We start from the raw sequence: 13,691 nt of genomic DNA, 5'->3' as shown, positions 1-13,691 counted from the left end.
ATCCTTTGCTCTTATAACTCCCAAGAAATATAGACACAGATTATTTAATGTTTTGATAGGATGGCTTTCTCATCCCAGGAATTAGCCTGATGAATTTCCTTTGGACCAACTCCAGTGTTACTATATCCCTTTTCAAGGAGACTAAAACTGCGGTATTCCAGGTGAGACCTCACAAACACCCTACATAATTGCAACAAAACCTCCCTATTTTTAAACTCCAATTCCTTTGCAATAAAGGCCAAAATGTCATTTGCCTTCTGAACTAGTTTCTGGACCTGCATGCTAACTTTTTGAGATTCATGCATTAGAACACCCAAGTTCATCTGTTCTTCACTTACCTGCAGAGTCTGTCCATTTAGATAATCTCCCTTTTGATTCCTCCTACAAAAGTGCATGATCTCTCACTTCCCCACATTACTGTGGCCAGGCTCTATCTATGTAATCCTACATTTTACCTGCTAATCCTGGGACATCAAGGGACAGTTTAGCATAGCCAATGCAGCTAACTCGCTCATCTTTGGACTGTGGGAGGAAACTGGAGCACCTGGAGGAAACCCATGCAGACACAGGGAGAACGTGCAAATGCCACACAGACAATGACCTAAGCCGAGAATGGAATCCCGGCCCCTGGAGTTTTGAGGCGGCAGTGCTAACTTCTCAACTTCATGGAATAAAGGCTGAATTTATTTAGCTTTTCATCATCTGTCAACTCCCTCATCCCAGGGCAACCTAATGAACATGTAAAGTAATCTCTCATTTACAAATAGAATTGCCAAGGAGGACTGTGCCACTGTGGAAGAGCTTAGCATGCATCCATTGTTGTGGGAAGAGAATTCATTGAAGGAGACTCTGTAGATAGATTTAGAACATTGATTAGGATATACTTCAGTACAACTGGGATACCTGTAATATTCATTGTATACATTCAGCCAGTGGGGTTCTTCTCCCCTCAGGTCAATGTGGTGAAAAATCTTAGACTCCAACCTTTCCTATTGAGCCTCTGCAGCAGTTGCCCCGAGCTTTATTGTGTCCCTCAGCAGCCCTGGACTTATTTTGGGTATGATAACTTTTTTTAAAAAATTACTCCATTCTTAAAAGTTCCAAAGTCAATGTTCAGAGTGGACTGGGCAGAACCAAATCCATTCGCTGCTTGCTTGCTCTAAAAACCAAACGCAAATTCCGTTTGAATCCAATTCATGGTCCCCACAAGAGAGACAAACAAAATCCAAGCTGACAAGATAAGGCATTGCACCCCATCTTCGGCTTGATCTTTTGGGTATGATAGCCCAAGTAGATAAGAAAACCTGAGAAGATGGTGCTCCGATGAAGCGAAAGCAATTGAGAAAGTTCAATGTTAAACGCGTTTAAGTTAAGCTGTCTGTGCAGTCTTTCCAAGAAGTTATTCAGCGAAGCGTAGATCAGCAAGTGAGTTTTCGTGAGGAGCAGTGAAGAAAGAAGTCCCGCAATAAATATTCTACATTCTACAGGGCAATATGAAAGAATACTGCAAGGTGTCTGGACGAATGAACAAGGTCGGTCAACGCCCTGTTGTCTCTGTTTCTCGCGATCGAGCTGTTCAAACCAATCAGAATTATTATAGCCGGTCCGTTCCTCCACACAATAACCCAATCAACGCTGGAAATGAATGAAGTTCTCTGTCATCAGAATGGCTCTGCTACAATGTGAAGATGGATGTGTGGATTAATATAACTGCTGGGAGAATCGAAAATAATTATTGTGCCAACTTCTGTAAACGATACTAGAAAAACGTCTGCGAAGAGATTTATGAAACTGTTGACATTCCAGATAAGGTACTGTTCTAAACGTATGTACAGTTCTAAACATGTGTTTTTATCTTTGAAAAGCTGAGTTTGGGGAAAGCTGTATTCAGTGGGGGTATCATGCTTCGTTGCTCTTTGTCGCAAGCATTGAAATGATTGCATACGGAATGGAAGAATCCCTTTGTCTCCTTACAGATTACATCCGATTGAGATTGCCGGATACCCGGGCTCAGTCGCCGGCATTGCTCTGATCAAGTGGCCATCTACTATCGATAGTTAGTGTTTTCTCGGCAATCGATGAGGTGTAATGACATAAGAGTACCATTTACCTAAAATATATAAAACACTCAGCATCTATTCTCTTTCCAACGGCTGTGAAAATATAGCGACAAAACTCGAATTGTCCCTTTTCCCTCTGCCTGGCCGCTAACTCAATCTGAAACATACAGTTCTGTAATCATGGTGTTTTATTCGCAGATCTGAGTTTCACTTCCTATGTCCTCCCCGCCATAGACAGCTTCCTCTGCTCAGCTCTGCTCCATTAAAACCATTACATTATCCACTTTCAAATGATAATGGCTCCCAACCCTGTCTACTTTTCCTCATCATGACCCTAATTCACCGAAAATGCACGTGGCAGAATAATTCCCGTCACTCGTCGGCTCCTTTTCCGCAAAATAAATTCCTTTCTTTGAGCACCTACAGCGTTCCTGTAGTTAGATGAAGATTGGGTAGCATGCTCATTTCTGCTTCTTGTTATCGATCTAGTCTCTCCTCATCTATCAATCCTGTCATTTCAGGAATCAGTCTGGTGAACCTTTGTTGGATTCCCTCCATAGAAAGAATGTCCTTCCTCAGACTAGGAGACCAAAACTGCACACAATACTCAAGGTGTGGCCTCACCAAGGCCCTGTATAACTGCAGCAAGACATCCTTATTCCTATACTCAAATCCTCTTGCCTATGAAGGCCAGCATGCCTTTAGCTCCCCTCACTATCTGCTGTACCTGCATTCCAACCTTCAGCAACTTGCACCATGACACTCAGGTCACATTGCACTTCCCCGCCTTCCTAAGCTGCCACCGTTCATTCCTGTTCTTACCACCAAAGTGAAATAACTTCATATTTATCCACATTATATTGAATTTGCCAAGCATTTGCCCACTCAGCCAGCCTGTCCAAGTCACCCTGCAGCCTCTTAGCATCCTCCTTACAGCACACAGTGCCACCCAGCTTAGTGTGGTCTGCAAATTTAGAGATATTGCATTCAATTCCTTCGTCCAAATCATTACTATATATTGTGAATAGCTGGCGTCCTAGCACAGAACCATGCAGTACCCTACTAGTCACTGCCTGCCACTCTGAAAAGGACCCATTTATTCCCACTCTCTGCTTCCTGTCTGCCAACCAGTTGTTTATTCATGTCAATACATTATCGCCAGTGCCATGAGCTTTAATTTTGCTCACTAATCTCTTGTGATCTTGTCAAAAGCCTTATGAAAGTCCAGACATACAACATCCACTGGTTCAATCTTGTCCACTCTTCTGGTCACATCCTCAAAAAATTCCAGAAAATTTGTCAAGCATGACTCTGGCCTTTTGTAAACCCTGCTGTTTGTCCACTAACACCTTTAGACACACAAGTCCACAAAAAATGTGTAATTTGGCTATACAGAACTAAAGGTTAGCCAGCCAACCTCTATCAACACCCATTCTGCAGTTTGCCAGTTACCACCAGTCATTAGAAGTCAGCTACTAAAGAATCCTGCTCTGGAAACCATGAAATAGGCTATATTAACAACAACTTAACTATATTAACAACTCTTAATTATATACATATTTACAGTAGAGTGTACAGCAATGGAGCTGACACAAGTCTAGATCTTTACCTATCTCTATCCAGACCCTAGTTCTGGGTCATGTACCTTCTTACATCACTGTGTGGACCATACAGCCCTCAGCCTCACATTAACCCTGCATGTACCAGGCCCTTATACTACACTCCCTACCACCACACCCAAGTTTAATTCTGTGGATATAGAGTTACTTTAGTTTACTTTATATTGTTATAGGTTTGTGCATTAACCCTATTGTTGCAACGTTAATGCTGCTTCAACATTATTGCTATTACAGTATTAACATTAACAACATTCTCACTACCCCATCAACCCCTTTCAAGTCTTTGAAGTTGGAGGTCCAGGCAGTCTAGATGCCTTTTAACCCCTCCACATCTCATTCTCCATTCAGTCAAGAGAGTGGTTGGCTCAGGCGTTGCTTATTCTTATTGGCTTGGAGGTCGGACTGGTGTTTAGGTTTGGGCTCATCACTTTCCTCTATTGCTTGGTTTTAAATCATGCCTGGTTGTTCTGGATGATTTGGTGATGTACAGTGGTTGTTACTGTTGATAGTTTCTTGCAGGTTGATGAAAATAGGCAATTCACCTGATGAAGGGGCAACACTCTAAAAGCTCATGCTACCAAATAAACCTGTTGGACTTTAACCTGGTGTTGTGAGACTTCTTATGATGAAAATAGTATTCATCTACTTACAAAAGATGTTTTATCTTCGTTTTCCACTTAGACCATCTGGGAGCTCTCAGTGACTGAGGGAGAGCATTCCTGTAGCTAGAAGAAGATTAAGTAGCACGCTCACTTCTGCTTTTTCTTGTTGATGGTGCAAATTGCCATTCAGTTTCGGCATCCCTTATGGTTGTGGCACGCGACTGAATCTTGCTGTAAGTACACTGGCTGATGTATCTACGAATTGTATCATCATTTTAGTTGGAGGTAGCAATTCCACAGACTGTTGATCCTTCTCTGGAACCATTTCCACCTGAGGTGCTATGGTAACCTCATGTATGGTAGGTTGGCCTGACCACTGGGGACTTTCCAGGACCTGGAATAATGATGGACAAACCTGATTCACAAAAGAGAAGAGAGAAGAAAAGAGAAAAGAGATCACGAGTGAAATCAGAATTTGAATACTCTTTAGTGTTTGAGAACTCAGTAATATTCTGTTCTGACTTGCTAACAAGTTCAGTAGTTCTTGACATCTTGCGCTGGCTGGAAAAACAGCGTGCTACATGTGAATCTCTGCTCAGAGGAGAAAAGCTGATCGTAGATCACATACGTAAGCTCAAAGATTTGTTCTGGCAGTGGTTCAAGGATCATGCTGAGGACCGGAATCAGACTCCTATCTGCTGCATTCACTAGAGTGCCTGCCATTCAAATCTAAAGACCTTAGAGTCATGGTTCCTCATGTTCATACTGGAACATGAATCTAATTTTACAGTAACTTCATTGCAGTGTTAATGTAAGCCTTATTTGTGACTAATAAATAAACTTTAATTTTATTTTAATTTCAAATCTATTATATGACAACTTACCAGGGTATCAGCTTTCCAAAATGCACTCTTTGATGTCCCCCAAGAAGAATGGCTATGCATCTCTGGCTCTTCAGTCTCAAACTCATGGAAGACCTTTGGAAACCTGTACAATGCTGAGTTTTTGATTTGCACAGTTTACCGAAGTGTCCCTGTCTGTTGCAGTGGAAGCATTGGACAGTATTCACAAGACTCTGATCTTTACTGTGAGGGTGCTTCACACTGCAGCGCTGGCAAGGTTGGGCAGTTCAGGGGTTGCTTTCCTTGGCTTAGGTGGCCCCTGCCTTTTTGTGACTTGATATGGTGGATTGAGTGCTGATTTCTGCCCCACGAAGTGTTCTCTTCCCTTGGAATGGTCCTATGTTGTTCACGTAGCCTAGACAGACTCAATAGCCTTGGTGAAGGTATGATCATCTTTAGTTTGTGGAAAGCTGATGACACCAAGATTGGTGGAACGGCAAATTGCGCGGAGGGTGTGGAGAGTCTACAGAAGGATCTAGATAGGCTGGGCGAATGGGCCAGGAACTGGCAAATGGAATTTAATGTTGGCAAGTGCGAGGTGGTCCACTTTGGTAGGAATAATGGTAGGAAGGATTATTACTTACGTGGCGAAAAACTGCAGCAGGCGACGGTGCAGAGGGACCTCGGGGTCCTTGTGCATGAGTCGCAAAAACCCAGCTTGCAGGTGCAGCAGGTGGTCAGGAAGGCGAATGGGATGCTGGCCTTCATAGTGAGGGGGATTGAATATAAAAGTAGGGAGGTCTTGCTGCGGCTGTATAGGGCATTGGTGAGGCCGCAGCTGGAGTACTGTGTGCAGTTTTGGGCGCCGTACTTACACAAGGATATTTTGGCCTTGGAGGGAGTGCAGAGGAGGTTTACTAGGCTGATGCTGGAGTTGAGGGGGTTGAGCTATGAGGAGAGGCTGAATAAACTAGGCTTGTACTCATTAGAGTTTAGAAGAATGAGAGGAGATCTCATTGAGACATATAAGATGATGAATGGGATGGATAGGATAGAGGTGGAGAGACTCTTCCCGCTCAGAAAGGACAGTAGGACTAGAGGGCACAGCCTCAAGATAAAGGGGGGGCAGTTTAGAACGGAGTTGAGGAAGAACTTCTTCACTCAAAGGGTGGTGAATCTCTGGAATTCTCTGCCCGTTGAAGTGGTGGAGGCTACCTCGCTAAATATTTTTAAGACACGGGTTGATGGGTTTTTGATAAGAGAGGGGATTAAGGGTTATGGGGAGAGGGCGGGAATGTGGAACTGAGACACGACAGATCAGCCATGATCTTATTGAATTGCGGGGCAGGCTCGAAGGGCTGGATGGCCTACTCCTGCTCCTATTTCTTATTTCTTATGTTCTTATGAAAGTCAATAGTGAATCCTCTGCAACACGCACCATGATTCTGTCTCGAATGAGCTTAGACTTTAGGTCACCTGTCACCCTACAGAGATCATTAGTAAAGGGATCGCCAGGAAGTTGTACTTCCTGCCCAATACTTTATTGGATCCCAAGTTGAAATAGACATTGAAAGATTTCAAAACATAATCAAATTTGGCAGATGATTCATCAAAGCTTGTTGTGTAAAGATATTGTCTGCTATTGGCCCAATTGATTAAAGAAGTATACTAACTTGCTCTGCCTTTCAGTTTCTATTTAGATCTGCAGCAGTGCTGTATTTTAAAAATATTCTGTTCCAGAAACTCAATTCCCATGACTGATCTGGGCCATTGGTGAATCCCAGGGGAACTGAAAGTGTGGAATTGCGGTCCATTTTTGATGAGTTTGGAAAGTATGGACACAGCTTTGAGATTACAGACTTCCAAGATGGTGTCGCCGGTTACTGCTTGGACAAGGGATCTTCCTGGGCTTGACGGGTTTGTGGCGGGTATTTCAAAATGGCAACAGAGCACTACTGCCCAAAGAAGAAGAGGCTGCAATGGCGATGTATGTCAGCTAGTTGCTGACTTAATTCATTCAGCGGTATCACATTATTGGTCAGAACTCTTTGAACCGCAGACTGGCTGTTTCTGAGGGGTACCTGGAATGGGCAAAATCAGTTATTAATGATTTTTTTTTTGCTGTATTCAGGAGCCATCTGTTAAGACTTCAAGTCTGGGATCAGAATGAACAACAATTACATTCAAATGTTACTCCTGAATGATTTAAAAAAGGGGTTTCCTGCAAGTTAAATGTTTTATTACACCTGCAGGCTAGAGCTCTGCTTGCTAATGTTGTACTTCAAAGGAAGTTGCAGTGGAGTTTTTTGCTTGAGAAAAGCTTCTGTCTTGTTTGCTCCCAGGCTCTTCTGTCTCCAGATGTTTCTCGTTATACTTTACTGGTGAGTTTTCTCAGCATCTGTAGCTGCAGTTGGGAATTAGGTTCAGTTCATAATCATTGAAGGTGTATTTTATCTTCATTCTTCAGTATTCTTGTGAGGATGTGGGTTTTAATCTGGATGCTGCCACCATGAAGAATCCTGCTTCAGATACCATGATGTAGGCTTAATAAGAACAAAGAAGATAATAGCACAGGAACAGGCCCTTCAGCCCTCCAAGCCTGCACCGACCATGCCCAACAGAACTAAAATCCCCGACCCTTCCAGGGGCCATATCTTTTTACTCCCATCCAATTAATTTCCTTATCAAGACAACCCTTGAAACACTATTATATCTGCTTCCACTACCTCCCCCGGCAATGAGTTCCAGGCACCCACCACTCTCTGTGTAAAAAAACCTGCCTCAAATGTCTCCTTCAAACTTTGCTGCTCATACCTTAATGTTATACCCCCTAGTAATTGACTGTTCCACTCTCGGGAAAAGCTTCTGACGATCCACTCTGTTTCCTCTCATAATCTTGTAGACTTCTATCAGGTCGCCTCTCAACCTCTGTCCTTCCAGTGAGAGCAACCCAAATTTCTCCAACCTCTCGTCATAGCTAATGCCCTCCACACCAGGCAACATCCCAGTAAATCTTTTCTGCATCCTTTCCAAAACCTCCACATCCTTCTGGTAGTGTGGCGACAGAATTGAACATTACAATCCAAGTGCGACCTAACTAAGATTCTGCAACATGACTTGCCAATTTTTAAACTCAATGCCCTGACTGATGAAGGCAAATATGCCATATGCCTTCTTGACTACCTTCTCCACCAGTGTTGCCACTTTCAGTGACTTGTGTACCTGTACACTCAGATCCCTCTGCCTTTCAATACTGTTGAGGGTTTTGCCATTTATTGTATATTTCTTCTCTGTATTGCATCTTCCAAAGTGCATTACCTCACATTTGTCCAGATTAAATCTATCTTTCATCTTTCCACCCAAGTCTCCAATCGATACTAGAGAATGTTAACAGCAAATCTTTATTAACAATTCATGATTATCTACATAGTCAGAGTCAAAGTTCCAAATACAGCACTGACTCCAACCTAGGTCTTTACCCAAGTCTATCTATGTCTAGACTGACCCTGGCTGTGAGTCCTATGCCTTCCTACAGCACTGCATTGGTGGTACTGTACTCAGTCCCACATTGTCTCTTTCTGTAGCAGACCCTACTACAACAGTTACTGAAGCAAAAAGTCACAAACTAGCAGCAAGCCACAGAATAAGCTACTAAATAGGAGCAGTGACCATTCAAACCTCAGCCAAGTCACTATTCAACAACCAGCCACCAGAATAGAGCTGGAGGTCTGAGAGTGGGAAAAAGGAGCTTGAGATTTGCGGAAGAAACAGCAGTCACTGTGGAAGCCTGGGTATGTGCATATGGGGAAAAAGCAATAGCCAGAGGTTGGATGTTGATGATTAGAAGTTGAAAAAGTCCCAACCGATTGCCCCATTGGTGATCCTCACCAATGGGGATTTCAACCTGTGAGGGGGCTAAGGTAAGTGAGCCTGGACAGTTGTATCTCAGGCTCATTACAACAAGCAAATCTCATTAATATTTAGCTCATTAATATTTAAATCAGCCTCGTGCCTTCCTGGGAAAGGGAAAGATTGTGAGAGGCAAGAAACTGAGAGTGAACCCGCTTTCTCACCTCTCATCCTATCTTATCGAATCTCCACACCGATCAACTGGCATGACGAGCTGGTAAGATCCCACCATGAATATATTTTATTATTGATCTTCTGGGGATAGGAACCTGGTTCACACTCATTTGTTTAAATTGTCCCATTTAAAGTTTATGATGGTGGCTATCTGTATGCTCAATCTTGGTCAATTTCAGTTGTGGGGTATTGTGCTCTGAATTGGTGTTTTGGGGAGAGAGAGAGACGTGGGATTTTAATGTATTTAGGTACACTGAAGGAGAAAGTGAAGTAAGGATAAGAGTTCAACAGGGAGCCTCCTCCTGGGAAACTGGGATCGCGGATGCAGGAGGTGAAAAGCCGTTAAAGAGCTTAGCCACTAAAAGCAAATAGGAAGAGGCCGTGTACGTACAGAAGGTAGGTTACTGGGGATTGGTGGCCATCGGACCTGTAAGGCTGCTTTAAGGAACAAGAAAGAAGCAGATGTCATACCTTTAAAGAAGTTGAAGAATATGATCAATTAGGATGTTTGTGTAAGAAATAAAAACCAAGGAATGTGGCTCCAGAGGCAGGATGTTTATACTATAAACTTGCAAATCTTAGTTTACCAAACTTATAAAATTTCATCTTGATTCCTGCTGTGTTCAAAGCAGAAAGAGGATAGAAATTGATTACATTTGCACATGAATTGCAATAAATTTGCTTATGTCTTGGACAGATTTGGAGAGCACAGGCTTGAAGGGCCGGAAGGCCTGTTCCTGTGTTGTACTTTTCTTTGTTTTTTGATTATGTTTGTGACAGTCAGGAAAGAAGCAATTGACCATTATATATTATTATTGTTTTCTTTTCTTGTTGGGTGCAAACCGTATGTGAAGAAGACAGGTATATGGTAAATATTGATGCTCACCAGGAATTTTTTTATATATATTATACAGCAGGATTGAAAATGCAGCAGGACTCTGGAGACTCACTCAATAATCAAGTGGTCGCCTCATTGAAAAACTGCGGAATCGGAGCTGTATCTAGTTGCCTTGCTACATTTCTGACCTTTCCGATCCACAAAACAATTTTCCGACAGCAAATCCATGGTTTCATTATCCGAAAAGCTGTTGCCCAACTCTATCAAGAAGGTCTCATCAAGTTTTACAGAGGAATTCTTCCTCCACTCCTAGCTAAAACCATCCAAGGCACCTTGCTGTTTGGTGTTTATGAAGGCCTCATTGGGACTATCTCGACAGAGGGTACACGTTTGCACCATCGCTGCATTTCAGGATCCTTATCTGGAATCATTGAAGCACTAGTGTTGACTCCATTTGAACGTGTCCAAAATGTCCTTCAGGACCACAGGAAAGATGTCAAGTTTCCCAATATCCAGAATATCCTGAAGGAATTCAATTCTTATAAATTTAAGGATAAGTTATACCTTGGATATTACCGAGGCTTCCTCCCCATTGTAGTGAGGAATGGAATGGGCAGTGCCCTTTATTTTTCTTTCAAAGACCCAATCAAGAATTCACTCTTGGATCAAGGTGTTCCCAGTGGTATTTCTGCTTTTGTCTCTGGGAGCTTCAATGGAATGATGATATGTTTTATCCTATATCCACTTAGTGCAGTGATTGCAAATATGCAATCTCACATTGGAGGAGAGAAAGTGAGCCTTTGGAATTTCATTGCAAAATTCTGGGAATCTCGCTCCCAAAGCCTCTTGTACATTTACAGAGGTGGCTCCCTTGTTATACTGAGGTCCTGCATAACCTGGGGGATAACCACTACTATTTATGAACTTTTAAAAGCTGCACACCTTCCTGAAAGTTAATGTTATTTAAACAACTTAGCCGTAATTTATTTCTGAAAGGACTGGGTAACCCACGTATTTTTCAGTACACATATGAATGAATAAAGAATTAGAGAGCCTTATAGCAAAGTTTGCAAATGACAAAGTTAGGAGTTTGGTTAAGATGTGCCAATGAGAGCAAGAGGGGCATATAGACAAAGACCAGAATTTTGCCGCCTCGCCTGGGGCGAGGTTGTAAAAAAGCACCAAAAGTGTGTGGACAAAGCTATGGTAAACGGATTTCAAATAGGAAGTCTGATGTCATCCACCTTTGATCTGAGAGTGATAAATTGGGCTATATTCTTAATTGTGAGAGATTAGGAATACTGCACAAACCATTCATTGCGTGTTAGGGCACAGGTGCAAAAAGTAATCAAAAATGTTTAGGGAATATCATCCTTTATTTCAAGGCTCATGGATTAAAAAGCAAAGAAGTTTCAGTTGTACAGACTTTTGCCAGAACCCAATTTGAGTATTGTTTTCAGTTACTTCAAAAAAGCCGTTGAAAGATGTGCACATTGTCACGAGATTGATACCAGTGTTTAAGTGTTAAATTATGAGGACAAATTGCAGAAAATTACGTTGTTTTCCCTGGGGATTAGAAGGTGGCAAGGGATTTGATATATTAATTATGGAAACTATTTTCTCCGGTGGGGGCAGGATCCAGGAATAAGTTTAAACCTAGCCAAAAAACAGTGAAATTGGAAAGCTTTTATTCACACAAAGTGAACAAAGCTTTCCTTGTCAAATTACTCCTTCCAAAATGTATCACCTCACGCTTTTCAGACAGAGAATATAAACATGGGGGGGGGTCATGGCCCATCATGAGCCTCACACCACCTGGAAATGCAGCCCCCCACCTCTCAGACTGATCGCACCCCCCAGCAGCAAGGCCCCCTCACCCACTGTTTTGATCACTTTTAGAGCAGCAGTGATCCCCCCCACCCAATGGACCACCCTTTCAGGCCCCTTTAAGCCCATCACCATATAGACGCCTCCTCCTCCTTTAGGCCACCCCCATGGGCTCTACCCCATGGCACTGCCTAGTAGTCATTGCCAAGGTGCCAGGATGGCATGCCTAAGGGACACCCCCCCCTTGCCCTAAGCCTCTCAAGGGGGTCTCAATGGCCTCCAGTTCTACCAGGAAAGGCAACACAACCATAAGGCTATAAGGCAAGTGAGCTCAGAAGATTGAGCACTGGGCTCGCTAATAACATGGAAATAAAGGTTAGAATACATTAATATAATTTATTCAGCCTCTCGCCCTTTTCTGGCGAGACTGACCTTTGCCAGAAATCCAGCTCTCATAAGATAGCAAGAGCCCAGAAATCGGGGCAATCCTGATTTCTCAGTTTTGCGCGATTATTCCAATTCATTCCACCCATCAATGTGTCAGTTTGCCCTTCAAAATGAGTAAACAAGGGTAAGCCTCATAGTTGAAAGTGCCCCAGGAGAGCAGAAGGAAGAGATAAGGGGTGTGATTTTACAGCCTCGCTCATCATGAAACCATGTAATCCCACCCAAGGTCAATGGACCTTTCCACGTACCACTTCTTGCCTGCTCAGATTCCCGGGGTAGGCAGAGCAATACCAGTACCATGGAGGATTGTATTTGTGCCTAGTTGTTAGTGCTATGGAGTTAAGTAACTACAATACAGATGCCAAGTTATAGTTGGCCTTAGCCAAAAAGCATTGTGGTTTATTAGTTGCACAAGTATTGGTTCAGGATTTTGAAGACAATGCTAATATCCAAAGAAAAGCAGAGAACACCTTGTGCCATCTTGCCAGCCATGGTGAACCAATAATATGTGGCTGTAGTTATGGAGAGTGAAACTGGATGCAGTACCACCTCCCTGACATCAGATGGCAGACTAAGTAGCACCCAATTGCAGAAATGTGTGCCTCCAACTTTCACACTGCTGGAAGAAAGCTTGTACATTAGTAGTTTTGTGTTATTCTCACAGATGGGACCCTGCTTTCCAGAGGACACAGATGGTGCTTGAATAGTAATTATTATATACAAATATAATAAAACAAATTGTTAAACTATACAATCGTATAATAAACTATATAATCGGGGAGGTCATGTCTCACGAACTTGATTGTGTCTCACAAACTCAGTCATATAATAAACTATACCATCGGGGCGGTCGTGTCTCACGAACTTGATTGAGTTTTTCAACAAAGATGATTAACGAGGGTAGGGCAGTGGATGTTGTCTACATGGACTTCAGTAAGGCTTGTGACAAGGTCCTTCATGGCAGACTGGCACAGAAAGTGAAGTCATATGGGATCAGAGATGAGCTGGCAAGGTGGATACAAAACTGGCTCAGTCAAAGAAGACAAAGGGTAGCAGTGGAAGGGTGTGTTTCTGAATGGAGGGCTGTGACAAGTGGTGTTCCTCAGAGATCAATGCTGGGACCTTTGTTGTTTGTAATATATATAAATGATTTGGAGGAAAATGTAACTGGATTGATTAGTAAGTCTGTGGATGACACAAAGGTTGGTGGATTTGCAGATAGCGATGAGGATCATCAAGGGATACAGCAGGATATAGATTAATTGGAGACTTGGACAGCAAGATGGCAGATGGAGGTCAATCCAGACAAATGTGAGATAATGCATTTTGGAAGGTCTAATACAGATAGGAAATATACAGTAAATGGCAAACCC

At 42.7% G+C, this 13,691-nt stretch overlaps 1 protein-coding gene across 1 annotated transcript; it reads left to right on the top strand.

Moving 5' to 3' along the window:
* The first annotated feature begins 10,131 nt into the window (after window positions 1-10,131).
* On the top strand, window positions 10,132-11,001 carry LOC145342664 (solute carrier family 25 member 53-like). Its single transcript, XM_080188213.1, has one exon. The coding sequence runs from the start codon at window positions 10,132-10,134 to the stop codon at window positions 10,999-11,001; it is 870 nt and encodes a 289-aa protein (XP_080044339.1).
* The last annotated feature ends 2,690 nt before the right edge of the window (window positions 11,002-13,691 follow it).

This window comes from Carcharhinus amblyrhynchos, chromosome 4, assembly GCF_965287045.1.
Source record: "Carcharhinus amblyrhynchos chromosome 4, sCarAmb.v2.hapA, whole genome shotgun sequence".
NCBI lineage: Eukaryota > Metazoa > Chordata > Chondrichthyes > Carcharhiniformes > Carcharhinidae > Carcharhinus > Carcharhinus amblyrhynchos.
The sequence above is the reverse complement of the archived record's forward strand: the minus strand, read 5'-3'. Positions and strand labels throughout refer to the sequence as shown.

What these genes read in the sequence shown, in the direction of transcription:
- LOC145342664 (XM_080188213.1), top strand. Translation starts at nt 10,132, where the DNA reads ATGCAGCAGGACTCTGGAGACTCACTCAATAATCAAGTGGTCGCCTCA.